Source organism: Oncorhynchus nerka, linkage group LG20 (genome assembly GCF_034236695.1).
Source record: "Oncorhynchus nerka isolate Pitt River linkage group LG20, Oner_Uvic_2.0, whole genome shotgun sequence".
Taxonomy (NCBI): Eukaryota; Metazoa; Chordata; class Actinopteri; order Salmoniformes; family Salmonidae; genus Oncorhynchus; species Oncorhynchus nerka.
The window spans coordinates 20330537-20351291 of NC_088415.1; the positions used below are offsets into that span (position 1 = coordinate 20330537).

Sequence of the window (20755 nt, forward strand, 5' to 3'; positions counted from 1 at the left end):
CACACACAGTAACGTCTCTAACCTTTACACAGTAACCCCCCCACACACAGTAACGTCTCTAACCTTTACACAGTAACGTCTCTAACCTTTACACAGTAACCCCCACACACAGTAACGTCTCTAACCTTTACGCAGTACCTCCCCCCCACACAGTAACGTCTCTAACCTTTACGCAGTACCTCACATAGTAACATCTCTAACCTTTACACAGTAACCCCCCCCACACACAGTAACGCCTCTAACCTTTACACAGTAACCCCCCCCCACACAGTAACGTCTCTAACCTTTACACAGTACCCCCCCACACAGTAACGTCTCTAACCTTTACACAGTAACCCCACAGTAACCCCCCACACACACAGTAATGTCTCTAACCTTTACACAGTAACCCCACAGTACCCCCCACACACACAGTAACGTCTCTAACCTTTACACAGTAACCCCACAGTCCCCCCACATACACAGTAATGTCTCTAACCTTTACACAGTACCTCCCCCCACACACACAGTAACGTCTCTAACCTTTACACAGTAACCCCACAGTAACCCCCCCACACACATAGTAACATCTCTAACCTTTACACAGCCCCCCCCACACACACAGCAACGTATCTAACCATTACACAGTAACCTCACAGTAACGTCTCTAACCTTTACACAGTAACCCCCCTCCCCCACACACACATAGTAACATCTCTAACCTTTACACAGTAACCCCACAGAACCTCCCCCAATACACACACAGTAACGTCTCTAACCTTTACACAGTAACCCCCCCACACACACACAGCAACGTCTCTAACCTTTAGACAGTAACCCCACAGTACCCCCCCCACACACACACACAGTAACATCTCTAACCTTTACACTGTAACCCCACAGTAACCCCCCACACACAGTAACGTCTCTAACCTTTACACTGTAACCCAACAGTAACCCCCCACACACACAGTAATGTCTCTAACCTTTCCACAGTAACCCCTCTTTGGCTCACTTTCTCTCTCAGCTCTCTTCCTTTCTCTCTCCCAACCTCTCCTCTCAGCTCCCTCTCTCCCTTCCTTCACAGCTTTGTATTTAATCTTGTCCTAGAGGCAGCTCTGCAGAGTGGTCATGAAATATGATTTGAAACCTAACCTTAACCACTCTGCTAACCCTATAACACCTAACCCTAACATTAAATGAAGACCAAAAATCGAACTTTTGTTGTTGTGAATTCTTACGATAAAGCCAAATTTGACTTTGCAACTGTCCCATCTAGCGGAAATCGCTCAGTTCTGCCTCCAGGGCAAGATTCATGACAATAGAAGCGAACTGTCCCTTCCTTCCTCTTTCTAGACTGCAGCTCTGGATTGTTATTCAGAGAGGTAGGCAGCACTTTACGGTGGTAGATCTATAAAAGAGTGTCCCCTATAAGAGACCGCTGTGTTTTCCTCCCATTGATCCAGTCAGCCCTGATACATTTAAGAGCAAGCTGAGCGATTACCCGTAGCAATCTTAACTCTGATCCATACCACAAATGCCAGGCGCCAGACATCAGCTCTGGGTAATTGTGATGCTGAAAAGGGGGCATTGTTAATCTACCTTTTTTGCCCCTCGTTCCTGAGCCTGAGTTCAATTGCTCATGTTCAATTCATTCTGATTTTAATTGTGCTTGAGTTATTATGGTCTAGACTGCCTGGATGGGCTGCAGTCACTACACTATCTTACCTATGGTGGGACTGAGAGAATGGAGAAATGTGATTATGCATTGTTATGTACAACAGGCTCCACTTCACTGTAGAGACCCTATGCGTCATCTTATCACAGTCAGACGTCAGCGTGGTCTATTTTAACGTAGGCGGTCTATTGGCTGAGCTGGTAATTAATGGTGCATTACAGAAGGATTCAATATTCAATATGCAACGTCCATTTAAGACACTTGTAATGAAAAGAGTGCTTAGAACAGTCTGATCAATGGGAATCGCTGAAGCAGATTGGATTTTGCTTGATGAAGCAGGATAGTGACAGAAAAACAGAACAGTTCACCCTTTGTCCCTATGATAAATAGAGGAGGAAGTAATCAAGCTCCAAAATATTGTAATTTAATACTTCTATTTTACACAGTCTTCTAGATACATTACAAACTGGAGTCTTGCTTCATTTGTAGTCCATTAGCTAGCGGAGAGAGAGGTGCACAGGTGTGAAATCCTTATCACAGTTTATACCCACAGCGTCTCGTAGTATTGTAGTCATGTGGGAAGCTCTTAGTCTCACTCCCATGAATTTACTGATTGAAGGTTTAGCTTTATTCAGCGGGAGGTCAAAGGGGTAATTAAAAAAGGCCCAGAGTAAGTAGTGTGTAAGAATTATATCAACAGGCCATGAGACATGGGGCAAATCTTGGTTGTGCTCCCAAAATAACACACAGCCCACTTTCTGCTTCTTATAGCATTTCCTGCAGCAAGAAGCTCAGGAGAGGATAGTTTGTTTCCAGCCCTGTTTCTGAAAAGATGTGACTCAACAATCTATCAGACCTATATAAGACCACTGGGGCGCCAGAGTGCATCATATTATAAGAACAACAACATTGATGAGATACAGCTCCTACCAAACACTGCAAATAGGTACTTTCAGAGAGACGGAGACAGAGAGACGGAGACAGAGATACAGAAAGAGAGAGACAGAGAGACGGAGACAGAGATACAGAAAGAGAGAGACAGAGAGACGGAGACAGAGAGACGGAGACAGAGTATATAGATGGAAGGAATGCAGTTTGGAAACCTACCAAAAAACAATTAGGCAACAACAAATTCAATCCCTTTTAGACAATTTCCTGGGTAAAACGTTCCACTGTAATAGTGAAGGTGTAAACCTGGCAGTAGAAAATCTTAACAGTATATTTGACCTCTCAGCTTCCCTATTAAATCTAAAAATCTCAAATAGAAAACCGAAGAAAATTAACAATAATGACAAATGGTTTGATGAAGAATGCAAAAATCTAAGAAAGAAATTGAGAAACCTGTCCAACCAAAAACATAGAGACCCGGAAAACCTGAGTCTACGCCTTCACTATGGTGAATCACTAAAACAATACAGAAATACACTACGGAAAAAGATGGAACAGCATGTCAGAAATCAGCTCAATGCAATTGAAGAATCCATAGACTCTAACCACTTCTGGGAAAATTGGAAAACACTAAACAAACAACAACACGAAGAATTATCTATCCAAAATGGAGATGTATGGGTAAACCACTTCTCCAATCTTTTTGGTTCTATAACAAAGAACAAAGAGCAAAAACATATACATTATCAAATACAGATCTTAGAATCAACTATTAAAGACTACCAGAACCCACTGGATTCTCCAATTACATTGAATGAGTTACAGGACAAAATAAAAACCCTTCAACCCAAAAAGGCCTGTGGTGTCGATGGTATCCTCAATGAAATGATCAAATATACAGACAACAAATTCCAATTGGCTATACTAAAACTCTTTAACATCATACTTAGCTCTGGCATCTTCCCCAATATTTGGAACCAAGGACTGATCACCCCAATCCACAAAAGTGGAGACAAATTTGACCCCAATAACTACCGTGGAATATGTGTCAACAGTAACCTTGGGAAAATCCTCTGCATTATTATTAACAGCAGACTCGTACATTTCCTCAATGAAAACAATGTACTGAGCAAATGTCAAATTGGCTTTTTACCAAATTACCGTACAACAGACCATGTATTCACCCTGCACACCCTAATTGACAACCAAACAAACCAAAACAAAGGCAAAGTCTTCTCATGCTTTGTTGATTTCAAAAAAGCCTTCGACTCAATCTGGCATGAGGGTCTGCTATACAAACTGATGGAAAGTGGTGTTGGGGGTAAAACATACGACATTATAAAATCCATGTACACAAACAACAAGTGTGCGGTTAAAATTGGCAAAAAACACACACATTTCTTCACACAGGGTCGTGGGGATAGACAGGGATGCAGCTTAAGCTCCACCCTCTTCAACATATATATCAACGAATTGGCGCGGGCACTAGAAAAGTCTGCAGCACCCGGCCTCCCCCTGCTAGAATCCGAAGTCAAATGTCTGCTGTTTGCTGATGATCTGGTGCTTCTGTCACCAACCAAGGAGGGCCTACAGCAGCACCTAGATCTTATGCACAGATTCTGTCAGACCTGGGCCCTGACAGTAAATCTCAGTAAGACCAAAATAATGGTGTTCCAAAAAAGGTCCAGTCACCAGGACCACAAATACAAATTCCATCTAGACACTGTTGCCCTAGAGCACACAAAAACTATACATACCTTGGCCTAAACATCAGCGCCACAGGTAACTTCCACAAAGCTGTGAACGATCTGAGAGACAAGGCAAGAAGGGCATTCTATGCCATCAAAAGAAACATAAATTTCAACATACCAATTAGGATTTGGCTAAAAATACTTGAATCAGTCATAGAGCCCATTGCCCTTTATGGTTGTGAGGTCTGGGGTCCGCTCACCAACCAAGACTTCACAAAATGGGACAAACACCAAATTGAGACTCTGCACGCAGAATTCTGCAAAAATATCCTCCGTGTACAACGTAAAACACCAAATAATGCATGCAGAGCAGAATTAGGCCGATACCCACTAATTATCAAAATCCAGAAAAGAGCCGTTAAATTCTACAACCACCTAAAAGGAAGCGATTCACAAACCTTCCATAACAAAGCCATCACCTACAGAGAGATGAACCTGGAGAAGAGTCCCCTAAGCAAGCTGGTCCTGGGGCTCTGTTCACAAACACAAACACACCCTACAGAGCCCCAGGACAACAGCACAATTAGACCCAACCAAATCATGAGAAAACAAAAAGATAATTAACACATTGGAAAGAATTAACAAAAAAACAGAGCAAACTAGAATGCTATTTGGCCCTACACAGAGAGTACACAGCGGCAGAATACCTGACCACTGTGACTGACCCAAAATTAAGGAAAGCTTTGACTATGTACAGACTCAGTGAGCATAGCCTTGCTATTGAGAAAGGCCGTCGTAGGCAGACATGGCTCTCAAGAGAAGACAGGCTATGTGCTCACTGCCCACAAAATGAGGTGGAAACTGAGCTGCACTTCCTAACCTCCTGCCCAATGTATGACCATATTAGAGAGACATATTTCCCCCAGATTACACAGATCCACAAAGAATTCGAAAACAAATCCAATTTTGAAAAACTCCCATATCTTTTGGGTGAAATTCCACAGTGTGCCATCACAGCAGCAAGATTTGTGACCTGTTGCCACGAGAAAAGGGCAACCAGTGAAGAACAAACACCATTGTAAATACAACCCATATTTATGCTTATTTATTTTATCTTGTGTCCTTTAACTATTTGTACATTGTATATATATATAATATGACATTTGTAATGTCTTTACTGTTTTGAAACTTCTGTATGTGTAATGTTTACTGTTAATTTTTGTTGTTTTTCACTTTATATATTCACTTTGTATGTTGTCTACCTCACTTGCTTTGGCAATGTTTCCCATGCCAATAAAGCCCTTGAATTGAATTGAATTGAATTGACAGAGAGACGGAGACAGAGATGCAGAAAGAGAGAGACAGAGAGACGGAGACAGAGAGACGGAGACAGAGAGACGGAGACAGAGAGACAGAGAGACGGAGACAGAGATACAGAAAGAGAGAGACAGAGAGACGGAGACAGAGAGACAGAGACAGAGAGAGACAGAAAGAGAGAGACAGAGAGACGGAGACAGAGATAGAGAGAGACGGAGACAGAGAGACAGAGAGACGGAGACAGAGATACAGAAAGAGAGAGACGGAGACAGAGATACAGAAAGAGAGAGACAGAGAGACGGAGACAGAGAGACGGAGACAGAGAGACAGAGACAGAGAGAGACAGAAAGAGAGAGACAGAAAGAGAGAGACAGAGAGACGGAGACAGAGAGACGGAGACAGAGAGACGGAGACAGAGATACAGAAAGAGAGAGACAGAGAGACGGAGACAGAAAGACGTAGACAGAGAGACAGAGACAGAGAGACGGAGACAGAGAGAGACAGAGAGAGACAGAGAGACGGAGACAGAGAGAGACAGAGAGAGACAGAGAGACGGAGACAGAGATAGAGAGAGACAGAGAGACGGAGACAGAGAGACGGAGACAGAGAGACAGAGAGACGGAGACAGCGAGACGGAGACAGAGATACAGAAAGAGAGAGACAGAGAGACGGAGACAGAGATACAGAGAGACGGAGACAGAGACACGGAGACAGAGAGACAGAGAGATGGAGACAGAGATACAGAAAGAGAGAGACGGAGACAGAGAGACGGAGACAGAGAGACAGAGACAGAGAGAGACAGAAAGAGAGAGACAGAAAGAGAGAGACAGAAAGAGAGAGACAGAGAGACGGAGACAGAGATAGAGAGAGACAGAGAGACGGAGACAGAGAGACAGAGAGATGGAGACAGAGAGACAGAGAGACGGAGACAGAGATACAGAAAGAGAGAGACAGAGAGACGGAGACAGAAAGACGTAGACAGAGATACAGAAAGAGAGAGACAGTGATAGAGAGATAGAGAGAGACAGAGAGACGGAGACAGAGAGACGGAGACAGAGAGACAGAGAGACGGAGACAGAGATACAGAAAGAGAGAGACAGTGATAGAGAGATAGAGAGACAGCGATAGAGAGACAAGAGATAGAGAGAGAAAGAGAGAGACCGAAATAAAGAGAGAGAGATGAAGAGAGTGAAAGAGAGAGACAGTGTGTTAAAATACAAATCCTGGCATTCTCTTTCTCATCCTTTTATTACATTGTATCATAGTTTTTTTTAAAGTAATTTAGCAGATGCTCTTATCCAGAGCGACTTACAGGAGCAATTAGAGTTAAGTGCCTTGCTCAAGGGTACATTCAATATATTTTTTACCTAGTAGGCTCGTGGATCCAAACCAGTGACCTTTCGGTTACTGGCCCAACGCTCTTAAATGCTAGATTACCTGACTGCTGCCCACTTTTGAACCAGAACACTAAATTCTAACTCACTGAAGTGGTTTAGCATCTGACAGTATTCCCTCCCCTGAATTTGTGTAATTGGATTACAACCAGAACGGATATTGTACTCGCATATACGTTTGGCCGTTCAACATGTATTAAGTTGCTTTGAGCATGACCTCCTGTTCCCATCCTCTATGTGTCTGCTTTGTGCAGTAGTAGGTCAAAGCCATAACTCATACCCAGTGTTGTTAGCCAGGGTTGTGGAATTCCATCAGTGGGCTTCTGTGTCCTCATTCCCCTGTTTCCCCAGTGTCCAGCTGCTTCTGATCATCCTAATAGGAATGGATTGCATTCAAACAGCAGCTTAGATAAGATGGTATGATGGGGTATCTCAACCATATCCAACAATATCAATGTGATGCACCCAGCCCACCTGAGTTATTCAAGGTAGCTGGTCTGTACCTGAACACTCATAACATCTCTGTGATTGCACCGGGGACAGGTGAGGAGGGGTGAGGAAGGGAGAGGAGGGGTGAGGAGAGGAGTGGAGAGCCTAGGTGAGGAGGGGTTAGGAAGGGAGAGGAGGGGTGAGGAGGGGATGGGAGAGCTGAGGTGAGGAGGGGTGAGGAAGGGAGAGGAGGGGTGTGGAGGGATGCGAGAGGTGAGTAAGGGTTTGAAGGGATGTGAGGGGTGAGGAGAGGTGAGGATGGGAGAGGAGAGGTGATGAGGGATTTGAGGGGTGAGGAGAGGTGAGAGGTTAGGAGGGATGTGAGGGGTGAGGAGAGGTGAGGAGAGGTGAGGAGCGGTGAGGAGAAGAGAGGAGAGGTGATGAGGGATTTGAGGGGTGAGGAGAGGTGAGGAGGGATGCGAGAGGTTAGGAGGGATGTGAGGGGTGAGGAGAGGTGAGGAGGGGTGAGGAGGAGAGAGGAGAGGTGATGAGGGATTCGAGGGGTAAGGAGAGGAGAGGTGAGGTGAGGAGGGGTGAGGAGGAGAGAGGAGAGGTGATGAGGGATTCGAGGGGCGAGGAGGGATGTGAGGGTTGAGGAGAGGTGATGCCAGTGTCTTATAAAATCCTATTTAATTTACACATCACCAATAGCATTTGATGGGGTTAACAGCAATACTTATTTGAGAGCTAAGCTGTCTGTGACAATTATAGGGGACTGGGAACATCTCAAGTGATGATACACTGCTTAATAATACTAGTAATGATGATATTGCTTTTATACAGTGCTTTTTACTAGGTCTCACTAGGTCTCAAAGATTTTTTCGTTCTCTGTCTGGTTGAAACTCGTGTCATCCACCATCAACATTAAGCATATTCAGCATGGAGTATTCAGTTAGGTAGAACACATTCAGTTAGGTAAAACACATTCAGTTAGGTAGAACACTCAGAACATTGCAGACAGAACTATAATGAATAGGGCTGAAAGTTGTATGCTGTTGTTGCACCCTGTTGCGCATAAGAGGAGTAAAATCTCTTCTCATCACTTCACTCTCCTCCAATCAGATCCCTCAGATCAGCTATGCCTCCACGGCCCCAGAGCTGAGTGATGACCGGCGCTATGACTTCTTCTCTCGGGTGGTTCCCCCGGACTCATTTCAGGCCCAGGCAATGGTGGACATCATCAGAGCCCTGGACTGGACCTACGTCTCCACCGTTGCCTCTGAGGGCAGCTATGGAGAGAAGGGCGTGGAGGCCTTCCAACAGATCTCCAAAGAGGCTGGTAAGTAATGGAAGTAGTAGTGGATATGATACTGTAAATGATAATATACTATGGTTAGATTTAGTTTTGGAGTTATTTCTCAAAGCGCTGTAGACATGTTGTTCCTCTTGAAGCATTTTTCACCCCTGGTTCCATACAGACAGGGAATGATCACAGGTGAGAATGCCCTCCTCCACCTTATAGCAGGTTATAATTACACTGCCAATTTAAGACAGGCAGCACACTGGAGGGAGGGAGGGAGGGAGAAAGGGAGAGAGGGAGGGAGAGAGAGAGAGAGGGAGGGAGAGAGAGAGGGAGGGAGAGAGAGAGAGAGAGGGAGGGAGAGAGAGAGAGAGAGAGAGAGAGAGAGAGAGAGGGGCTGTTTTGTCCATCTGGGGCTCACTATGGACCAACAAATTGCTGTACATTCCATGCTGAGACTACACAGACAATTATATTTTGTAATAATTTAAGAAGTATTAATGTATTGACAACAATGATCATAGTGACTTCTAGTACTGTGAGTGACTTTCAGCTCTGTGAGTGACCCTGAGTAAAATATGATCTAAGAATATAAGAGTTTGTTCTGTGGGTGCTGGCAATATCTGTTGTGTGGGAGAACTCTCAATTCCATTTCCATCCCAGCAACAGAGGCGCTGCTTTAAGAAAGGATTACCTACTTCATCATCTGGACCAGGAAATGACATTCCGTGATCTACGCTTCAGCATTCATACAACTCCTCCCCCGACAATACCACTGTACCTAGGGAACCAAGGTTACTTCCTGATTCTCACCTTGACAAGAAAGGAAGAGGCGAAGCAGGAAGGGTTATCTTCCGCAAAAATCTGTAAAAAATCATCCCAATGCGTTTCTATGGGCTTAATATGTAGGCCTGCCTTTCTGGCTTTGGGACAACGACTCCCATTGTTAAGAAGGAAACATGAGCCATTGGGCACATTACGTAGTTTCAACATCTAGTTTTGATTTACATTTGGTTGAGTTGTCAAAGTGATCACATCATTTTGGGGGGTTGAAATTACATGGCAACAACGTTTATTCAACCAGTTTTTGCCCAGCATCTCGTCATTATATACAGATCTCTGCCTTAACCTTTACAGATCCCAACTATTTTCCTGTAATCTGCAGCTACTAGCTAGACCCCTGTCAACCAATCCTGAGCATCGGTACTGAGGAGTGATGCTAGTGTAGAGGAAAGGACGAGAGCTAATGATATCCTTAAAGATGATGGATAAATTAAGATACATTAGTTCACTCAGGCCGTTTCACTCAGGCCGTTACCATTTTAAAAAATGGGCAACTTCCTGTCTACTTTAGTGAGTGGCTCTCCCATACACAGAGCTTGGTCTGGTCTACTTAGTTCATTCACTTCCATTGAAACAGAAAAATGAGGGAGTGGGATGTGTCACTTCCTTTTCCGTCTCTGATATCCCTTTGGGCGACGATAAGAAGTCTGGAGGACATGAAAATTTAATTTGTTCATGTGCAGTGTGATCACTCATTAAAACTTTAAGAGGCTGTTGTGGCGCTGGAGAGAACAGCTGCAGGATGAGTCTCAGCAGAACACTAAGAGGGTATTGGGAAGAAAAGTCCTGATGATTTAGTGGGTTACTTTGGAGGGGATTTTATTTCAGTGTGTTACATACTCCAACGCACATGGTGGGTCTGCACATGGTAGGTCTGCACATGGTAGGTATGCACATGGTAGGTCTTCACATGGTAGGTCTGCACATGGTAGGTATGCACATGGTAGGTCTGCACATGGTGGGTCTGCACATGGTAGGTGTGCACATGGTAGGTCTGCACATGGTGGGTCTGCACATGGTAGGTCTGCACATGGTGGGTCTGCACATGGTAGGTCTGCACATGCTAGGTCTGCACATGATAGGTCTGCACATGGTGGGTCTGCACATGGTAGGTGTGCACATGGTAGGTCTGCACATGGTAGGTGTGCACATGGTAGGTCTGCACATGGTGGGTCTGCACATGGTAGGTCTGCACATGGTGGGTCTGCACATGGTGGGTCTGCACATGGTGGGTCTGCACATGGTAGGTCTGCACATGGTGGGTCTGCACATGGTAGGTCTGCACATGATAGGTCTGCACATGGTAGGTCTGCACATGGTGGGTCTGCACATGGTGGGTCTGCACATGGTGGGTCTGCACATGGTGGGTCTGCACATGGTGGGTCTGCAATGACCAGATGGTTTTCTGTCTGTTGTACTTCCTTCACTGGTGTTTTTGTCTCGGCAAAACGCTGCATTGATAATATTGTTGTGACTGTAAAAACATCACAGACGAGGGAGTTAGAAATGTATCTTGCTGTTCTGGTTGACTCATCCATTACAATAGAGCTGCAGTCAGGGAATGCCCTTCTGTATCCCCATACAAATCAAATAGGAATCATTTCCCTCAATGAAAGCCCTGCACACTCTAGGCATTGTGCTTTTGATAAAAGCTTTGATTTCAGAATGATAACTCTCGATATTCATAACATGAGAGAATGTGTCATTTGCAGTACGAGATGCTGCATTTGATTGAAATGAATAGGCATCATACTGTATTTGCACTGAAGCAGTGATGCAGTAGAAATCTCTCCAATAACATTGAAAGAGAAACAGTGCAGTCCCAGATACAGCCACAGTTTGTTGTTTGAGTTGATCTGTAGGGCCTTCAGATGTTTCTGGAAGTGACATGGCAGATGCATTAGTAACATTCTCGCTTCACCACTTCAAGGAGAAGCTTCTCCCGGACTAATGCAATATGGCTGCCCATTACCCCGAGCAGAGTGTTGGTCAGCTCATATCGATCTGCTCTGTTTTCCACTCTCCTCTTTCTCCCTTGTTTTGGTAGTATTCCACCCTTGCAGTTTAATTTGAATGAGTTGTCTTTGCTTTAGAATTGCAGCATGGAAAGATGAATCTTGTTTGTATTTTCTTGGTGTGTACCTCTGTATTGGGTCCAGTGTAATGGAGTTTGTTTTTTCTCTTTGATAAACAAAGTCATGCAGCGCGTTTGAGGATTAGATTCTCCCACAAACATCACTCTTAAATTAATTGCTGTATGCTGCCACAGCCGGGTTTTCATATCATTAGTTTGAACAATGAAAAACCTGTCAAAGGCACTCCAAATATTTAGCCGAGGGACTGAAGCAGAAAAATGTAAGAGCATTTTATTTTATTTTGACTTCATACATATGGAGTGACTGCCCTAGTATTTGACCAATAGCTTGATGTGTTCTCAGAATATGATCATTCTAAAGTGGAAAATTGTGCTCCAGCAGCCGTCCCCGCTCTCTTCTAGAGACAACGTGACAGTGGAATGGAACGTGGGATAACGAAGGAAGGGGTTCATGTGCACAGAATAGCAATGGAATTATATTTCTGTGGGCTCCCACTTGAGCTGCATGGGGAGGAAAGTGTCAGTGGAGGGAGCCTGTCGTCATTCTGCATCTGCTCCAGAGGTGATAAGTATAATTGGAGCATTATGGATCCCCCTCGGGGGTGGAGTGATGGTACGATTGGGGTTTTGCGGGGTAGTGGGGGGACAGAGGAATGGGTAAGAGGGGTTGAACCCATCAGGGACCACTGATTTCTGAAACGCCACCGTCACATCCTGGAGTGCATTTTGGGAATCTCCGGGATGTGGGGATGAATAATGGACGCTGTTAATGTAGCACACGGCCCGTGGCACTTAGACTCATCAGCCTAGGACCATCAGCCTAGGGCTAGCAGGAGCCTGATGAATTAAATCATCATTATTTTATCTGTGATATATTAATCAAGCTGGGACATGTGGAGCACTGAGTTGGAGGGGGGGAGAGTGTTTAATGTAGATACCGAGCAGTAGGTCTGAAGCTACAAATGAAATATTGTGCACGTCCCAGGATGTTAATTTCACGAAAACCACATTCTTACCCAATACTTTTAGACTGTTGCATTAAAACTATGTTTGAGGTTCCATGTTAGAATCGCCTATGTATAAGATTTGAATACTCCACACAGAGCAGTGTGAGGAGTAAAACACTCCCCTCTATGATGCCCCTTGCATTTATCTCTCAGAGTTATCATTTTTTTTCTAACGGAGACAGTGGACTGCTCTTTGGCTGCCTGTGTAAACAGAGAGCTCTTTCTTTCATGCCCAGAGAACAGACACTCTGCCAGTGGCAGGTGAAGACACTCAAACCCACAGCACTAGACTCCAGGCTCTGATGTCTCTGCCTGCCTGGTGTTCTCATCTTGACTGAGTGACGAGGAATTCTGCAGTCATTCAATAATTTAGCCTCAGTTTCACAGCACATAGCCAGTCTGCAGCCTTCAGGCAGGCTAGTCCTCACAGAATATTCCAGCCGGGAAAAAAAAAAAAAAAAAAAAAAAGATTGTCACGTACAGTACACCGGATAGGTGCAGTAAAATGTGTTGTTTTACAGGGTCAGACATGATAAGGTGTTGTTGTACAGGGTCAGCCATAGTAGTACGATAGGTGTTGTTTTACAGGGTCAGCCATAGTAGTACGATAGGTGTTGTTGTACAGGGTCAGCCATAGTAGTACGATAGGTGTTGTTGTACAGGGTCAGCCATAGTAGTACAATAGGTGTTGTTGTACAGGGTCAGCCATAGTAGTACGATAGGTGTTGTTTTACAGGGCCAGCCATAGTAGTATGATAGGTGTTGTTTTGCAGGGTCAACCATAGTAGAATGATAGGTGTTGTTTTACAGGGTCAGTCATGGTAAGGTGTTGTTTTACAGGGTCAGCCATAGTAGTATGATAGGTGTTGTTTTGCAGGGTCAACCATAGTAGTACAATAGGTGTTGTTTTACAGGGTCAGCCATGGTAAGGTGTTGTTTTACAGGGTCAGCCATAGTAGTATGATAGGTGTTGTTTTGCAGGGTCAGCCATGGTAAGGTGTTGTTTTACAGGGTCAGCCATAGTAGTACAATAGGTGTTGTTTTGCAGGGTCGGCCATGGTAAGGTGTTGTTTTACAGGGTCAGCCATAGTAGTATGATAGGTGTTGTTTTGCAGGGTCAGCCATGGTAAGGTGTTGTTTTACAGGGTCAGCCATAGTAGTATGATAGGTGTTGTTTTGCAGGGTCAGCCATGGTAAGGTGTTGTTGTACAGGGTAAGCCATAGTAGTACGATAGGTGTTGTTTTGCAGGGTCAGCCATGGTAAGGTGTTGTTGTACAGGGTAAGCCATAGTAGTACGATAGGTGTTGTTTTGCAGGGTTAGCCATAGTAGTATGATAGGTGTTGTTTTGCAGGGTCAGTCATAGTAGTACAATAGGTGTTGTTTTACAGGGTCAGCCATAGTAGTACGATAGGTGTTGTTTTGCAGAGTCAGCCATAGTAGTACAATAGGTGTTGTTTTGCAGGGTCAGCCACAGTAGTACAACAGGTGTTGTTTTGCAGGGTCAGCCATAGTAGTACAATAGGTGTTGTTTTGCAGGGTCAGCCATAGTTGTACAATAGGTGTTGTTTTGCAGGGTCAGCCATAGTAGTACAATAGGTGTTGTTTTGCAGGGTCAGCCGTAGTAGTACAATAGGTGTTGTTTTACAGGGTCAGCCATAGTAGTACAATAGGTGTTGTTGTACAGGGTCAGCCATAGTAGTACGATAGGTGTTGTTTTACAGGGTCAGCCATAGTAGTATGATAGGTGTTGTTTTGCAGGGTCAGCCGTAGTAGAATGATAGGTGTTGTTTTACAGGGTCAGTCATAGTAGTACAATAGGTGTTGTTTTACAGGGTCAGCCATAGTAGTACGATAGGTGTTGTTTTGCAGGGTCAGCCGTAGTAGTATGATAGGTGTTGTTTTGCAGGGTCAGCCATGGTAAGGTGTTGTTTTACAGGGTCAGCCATGGTAAGATGTTGTTGTACAGGGTAAGCCATAGTAGTATGATAGGTGTTGTTTTGCAGGGTCAGCCATGGTAAGATGTTGTTGTACAGGGTAAGCCATAGTAGTACGATAGGTGTTGTTTTGCAGGGTCAGCCATAGTAGTACGATAGGTGTTGTTTTGCAGGGTCAGCCATGGTAAGGTGTTGTTGTACAGGGTAAGCCATAGTAGTACGATAGGTGTTGTTTTGCAGGGTCAGCCATAGTAGTATGATAGGTGTTGTTTTGCAGGGTCAGTCATAGTAGTACAATAGGTGTTGTTTTACAGGGTCAGCCATAGTAGTACGATAGGTGTTGTTTTGCAGGGTCAGCCACAGTAGTACAATAGGTGTTGTTTTGCAGGGTCAGCCATAGTAGTACAATAGGTGTTGTTTTGCAGGGTCAGCCATAGTACTACAATAGGTGTTGTTTTGCAGGGTCAGCCATAGTAGTACAATAGGTGTTGTTTTGCAGGGTCAGCCATAGTAGTACAATAGGTGTTGTTTTACAGGGTCAGCCATAGTAGTACAATAGGTGTTGTTGTACAGGGTCAGCCATAGTAGTACGATAGGTGTTGTTTTACAGGGTCAGCCATAGTAGTATGATAGGTGTTGTTTTGCAGGGTCAGCCGTAGTAGAATGATAGGTGTTGTTTTACAGGGTCAGTCATAGTAGTACAATAGGTGTTGTTTTACAGGGTCAGCCATAGTAGTACGATAGGTGTTGTTTTGCAGGGTCAGCCGTAGTAGTATGATAGGTGTTGTTTTGCAGGGTCAGCCATGGTAGTATGATAGGTGTTGTTTTACAGGGTCAGCCATAGTAGTATGATAGGTGTTGTTTTGCAGGGTCAGCCATGGTAAGGTGTTGTTTTACAGGGTCAGCCATAGTAGTACAATAGGTGTTGTTTTGCAGGGTCGGCCATGGTAAGGTGTTGTTTTACAGGGTCAGCCATAGTAGTACGATAGGTGTTGTTTTGCAGGGTCAGCCATGGTAAGGTGTTGTTTTACAGGGTCAGCCATAGTAGTACGATAGGTGTTGTTTTGCAGGGTCGGCCATGGTAAGGTGTTGTTTTACAGGGTCAGCCATAGTAGTATGATAGGTGTTGTTTTGCAGGGTCGGCCATGGTAAGGTGTTGTTTTACAGGGTCAGCCATAGTAGTATGATAGGTGTTGTTTTGCAGGGTCAGCCATGGTAAGGTGTTGTTGTACAGGGTAAGCCATAGTAGTACGATAGGTGTTGTTTTGCAGGGTCAGCCATGGTAAGGTGTTGTTTTACAGGGTCAGCCATGGTAAGGTGTTGTTGTACAGGGTAAGCCATAGTAGTACGATAGGTGTTGTTTTGCAGGGTCAGCCATGGTAAGGTGTTGTTGTACAGGGTAAGCCATAGTAGTACGATAGGTGTTGTTTTGCAGGGTCAGCCATAGTAGTACGATAGGTGTTGTTTTGCAGGGTCAGCCATGGTAAGGTGTTGTTGTACAGGGTAAGCCATAGTAGTACGATAGGTGTTGTTTTGCAGGGTCAGCCATAGTAGTATGATAGGTGTTGTTTTGCAGGGTCAGTCATAGTAGTACAATAGGTGTTGTTTTACAGGGTCAGCCATAGTAGTACGATAGGTGTTGTTTTGCAGAGTCAGCCATAGTAGTACAATAGGTGTTGTTTTGCAGGGTCAGCCATAGTAGTACAATAGGTGTTGTTTTGCAGGGTCAGCCATAGTAGTACAATAGGTGTTGTTTTGCAGGGTCAGCCATAGTAGTACAATAGGTGTTGTTTTGCAGGGTCAGCCATAGTAGTACAATAGGTGTTGTTTTGCAGGGTCAGCCATAGTAGTACAATAGGTGTTGTTTTGCAGGGTCAGCCATAGTAGTACAATAGGTGTTGTTTTGCAGGGTCAGCCATAGTAGTACAATAGGTGTTGTTTTGCAGGGTCAGCCATAGTAGTATGATAGGTGTTGTTTTGCAGGGTCAGCCATGGTAAGGTGTTGTTTTACAGGGTCAGCCATAGTAGTACAATAGGTGTTGTTTTGCAGGGTCGGCCATGGTAAGGTGTTGTTTTACAGGGTCAGCCATAGTAGTACGATAGGTGTTGTTTTGCAGGGTCAGCCATGGTAAGGTGTTGTTTTACAGGGTCAGCCATAGTAGTACGATAGGTGTTGTTTTGCAGGGTCGGCCATGGTAAGGTGTTGTTTTACAGGGTCAGCCATAGTAGTATGATAGGTGTTGTTTTGCAGGGTCGGCCATGGTAAGGTGTTGTTTTACAGGGTCAGCCATAGTAGTATGATAGGTGTTGTTTTGCAGGGTCAGCCATGGTAAGGTGTTGTTGTACAGGGTAAGCCATAGTAGTACGATAGGTGTTGTTTGCAGGGTCAGCCATGGTAAGGTGTTGTTTTACAGGGTCAGCCATGGTAAGGTGTTGTTGTACAGGGTAAGCCATAGTAGTACGATAGGTGTTGTTTTGCAGGGTCAGCCATGGTAAGGTGTTGTTGTACAGGGTAAGCCATAGTAGTACGATAGGTGTTGTTTTGCAGGGTCAGCCATAGTAGTACGATAGGTGTTGTTTTGCAGGGTCAGCCATGGTAAGGTGTTGTTGTACAGGGTAAGCCATAGTAGTACGATAGGTGTTGTTTTGCAGGGTCAGCCATAGTAGTATGATAGGTGTTGTTTTGCAGGGTCAGTCATAGTAGTACAATAGGTGTTGTTTTACAGGGTCAGCCATAGTAGTACGATAGGTGTTGTTTTGCAGAGTCAGCCATAGTAGTACAATAGGTGTTGTTTTGCAGGGTCAGCCATAGTAGTACAATAGGTGTTGTTTTGCAGGGTCAGCCATAGTAGTACAATAGGTGTTGTTTTGCAGGGTCAGCCATAGTAGTACAATAGGTGTTGTTTTGCAGGGTCAGCCATAGTAGTACAATAGGTGTTGTTTTGCAGGGTCAGCCATAGTAGTACAATAGGTGTTGTTTTGCAGGGTCAGCCATAGTAGTACAATAGGTGTTGTTTTGCAGGGTCAGCCATAGTAGTACAATAGGTGTTGTTTTGCAGGGTCAGCCATAGTAGTACAATAGGTGTTGTTTTGCAGGGTCAGACATAGTAGTACAATAGGTGTTGTTTTGCAGGGTCAGCCATAGTAGTACAATAGGTGTTGTTTTGCAGGGTCAGCCATAGTAGTACAATAGGTGTTGTTTTGCAGGGTCAGCCATAGTAGTACAATAGGTGTTGTTTTGCAGGGTCAGCCATAGTAGTACAATAGGTGTTGTTTTGCAGGGTCAGCCATAGTAGTACAATAGGTGTTGTTTTGCAGGGTCAGCCATAGTAGTACAATAGGTGTTGTTTTACAGGGTCAGCCATAGTAGTACAATAGGTGTTGTTTTGCAGGGTCAGCCATAGTAGTACAATAGGTGTTGTTTTGCAGGGTCAGCCATAGTAGTACAATAGGTGTTGTTTTACAGGGTCAGCCATAGTAGTACGATAGGTGTTGTTTTGCAGAGTCAGCCATAGTAGTACGATAGGTGTTGTTTGCAGGGTCAGCCGTAGTAGTATGATAGGTGTTGTTGTACAGGGTCACGTAGTAGTACGATAGGTGTTGTCAACCATTAGTACAGGGTCAGCCGTAGTAGTAGGATAGGTGTTGTTTTACAGGGTCAGCCATAGTAGTAAAATAGGTGTTGTTTTACAGGGTCAGCCATGGTAGTATGATAGGTGTTGTTTTGCAGGGTCAGCCATGGTAGTATGATAGGTGTTGTTTTACAGGGTCAGCCATAGTAGTACGATAGGTGTTGTTTTACAGGGTCAGCCATAGTAGTACAGCCATAGGTGTTGTTTTAGGGTCAGCCATAGTAGTATGATAGGTGTTGTTTTGCAGGGTCAGTCATAGTAGTACAATAGGTGTTGTTTTACAGGGTCAGCCATAGTAGTACGATAGGTGTTGTTTTGCAGAGTCAGCCATAGTAGTACAATAGGTGTTGTTTGCAGGGTCAGCCATAGTAGTACAATAGGTGTTGTTTTGCAGGGTCAGCCATAGTAGTACAATAGGTGTTGTTTTGCAGGGTCAGCCATAGTAGTACAATAGGTGTTGTTTTGCAGGGTCAGCCATAGTAGTACAATAGGTGTTGTTTTGCAGGGTCAGCCATAGTAGTACAATAGGTGTTGTTTTGCAGGGTCAGCCATAGTAGTACAATAGGTGTTGTTTTGCAGGGTCAGCCATAGTAGTACAATAGGTGTTGTTTTGCAGGGTCAGCCATAGTAGTACAATAGGTGTTGTTTTGCAGGGTCAGCCATAGTAGTACAATAGGTGTTGTTTTGCAGGGTCAGCCATAGTAGTACAATAGGTGTTGTTTTGCAGGGTCAGCCATAGTAGTACAATAGGTGTTGTTTTGCAGGGTCAGCCATAGTAGTACAATAGGTGTTGTTTTGCAGGGTCAGCCATAGTAGTACAATAGGTGTTGTTTTGCAGGGTCAGCCATAGTAGTACAATAGGTGTTGTTTTACAGGGTCAGCCATAGTAGTACAATAGGTGTTGTTTTGCAGGGTCAGCCATAGTAGTACAATAGGTGTTGTTTTGCAGGGTCAGCCATAGTAGTACAATAGGTGTTGTTTTACAGGGTCAGCCATAGTAGTACGATAGGTGTTGTTTTGCAGAGTCAGCCATAGTAGTACGATAGGTGTTGTTTTGCAGGGTCAGCCGTAGTAGTATGATAGGTGTTGTTGTACAGGGTCAGCCGTAGTAGTACGATAGGTGTTGTTGTACAGGGTCAACCATAGTAGTACGATAGGTGTTGTTTTGCAGGGTCAGCCGTAGTAGAAGGATAGGTGTTGTTTTACAGGGTCAGTCATAGTAGTAAAATAGGTGTTGTTTTACAGGGTCAGCCATGGTAGTATGATAGGTGTTGTTTTGCAGGGTCAGCCATGGTAGTATGATAGGTGTTGTTTTACAGGGTCAGCCGTAGTAGTACGATAGGTGTTGTTTTACAGGGTCAGCCATAGTAGTACAATAGGTGTTGTTTTGCAGGGTCGGCCATGGTAAGGTGTTGTTTTACAGGGTCAGCCATAGTAGTATGATAGGTGTTGTTTTGCAGGGTCAGCCATGGTAAGGTGTTGTTTTACAGGGTCAGCCATAGTAGTATGATAGGTGTTGTTTTGCAGGGTCAGCCATGGTAAGGTGTTGTTGTACAGGGTAAGCCATAGTAGTATGATAGGTGTTGTTTTACAGGGTAAGCCATAGTAGTACGATAAGTGTTGTTTTACAGGGTCAGCCATAGTAGTACAATAGGTGTTGTTTTGCAGGGTCAGCTATAGTAGTACAATAGGTGTTGTTTTGCAGGGTCAGCCATAGTAGTACAATAGGTGTTGTTTTAGAGGGTCAGCCATAGTAGTACAATAGGTGTTGTTTTGCAGAGTCAGCCATAGTAGTACGATAGGTGTTGTTTTGCAGGGTCAGCCGTAGTAGTATGATAGGTGTTGTTGTACAGGGTCAGCCGTAGTAGTACGATAGGTGTTGTTGTACAGGGTCAACCATAGTAGTACGATAGGTGTTGTTTTGCAGGGTCAGCCGTAGTAGAATGATAGGTGTTGTTGTACAGGGTCAGCCATAGTAGTACAATAGGTGTTGTTTTGCAGGGTCAGCCATAGTAGTACAATAGGTGTTGTTTTGCAGGGTCAGCCATAGTAGTACAATAGGTGTTGTTTTGCAGGGTCAGCCATAGTAGTACAATAGGTGTTGTTTTGCAGGGTAAGCCATAGTAGTACAATAGGTGTTGTTTTGCAGGGTCAGCCATAGTAGTACAATAGGTGTTGTTTTGCAGGGTCAGCCATAGTAGTACAATAGGTGTTGTTTTGCAGGGTCAGCCATAGTAGTACAATAGGTGTTGTTTGCAGGGTCAGCCATAGTAGTACAATAGGTGTTGTTTTGCAGGGTCAGCCATAGTAGTACAATAGGTGTTGTTTTTGCAGGGTCAGCCATAGTAGTACAATAGGTGTTGTTTTACAGGGTCAGCCATAGTAGTACAATAGGTGTTGTTTTGCAGGGTCAGCCATAGTAGTACAATAGGTGTTGTTTTGCAGGGTCAGCCATAGTAGTACAATAGGTGTTGTTTTACAGGGTCAGCCATAGTAGGACGATAGGTGTTGTTTTGCAGGGTCAGCCGTAGTAGTATGATAGGTGTTGTTGTACAGGGTCAGCCGT

The 20755-nt window shown here is 44.3% G+C and overlaps 1 protein-coding gene across 1 annotated transcript in view; it reads left to right on the forward strand.

Annotated features, from left to right (window-relative positions):
• Window positions 1-20755, forward strand: part of LOC115101858 (metabotropic glutamate receptor 7-like) — a 192388-nt gene that overhangs the window by 58644 nt on the left and 112989 nt on the right. The window contains exon 2 of the mRNA XM_065005294.1: window positions 8499-8715. Within this exon, the coding sequence (XP_064861366.1) occupies window positions 8499-8715 (217 nt within the window). The remainder of the gene's footprint in view (window positions 1-8498; window positions 8716-20755) is intronic.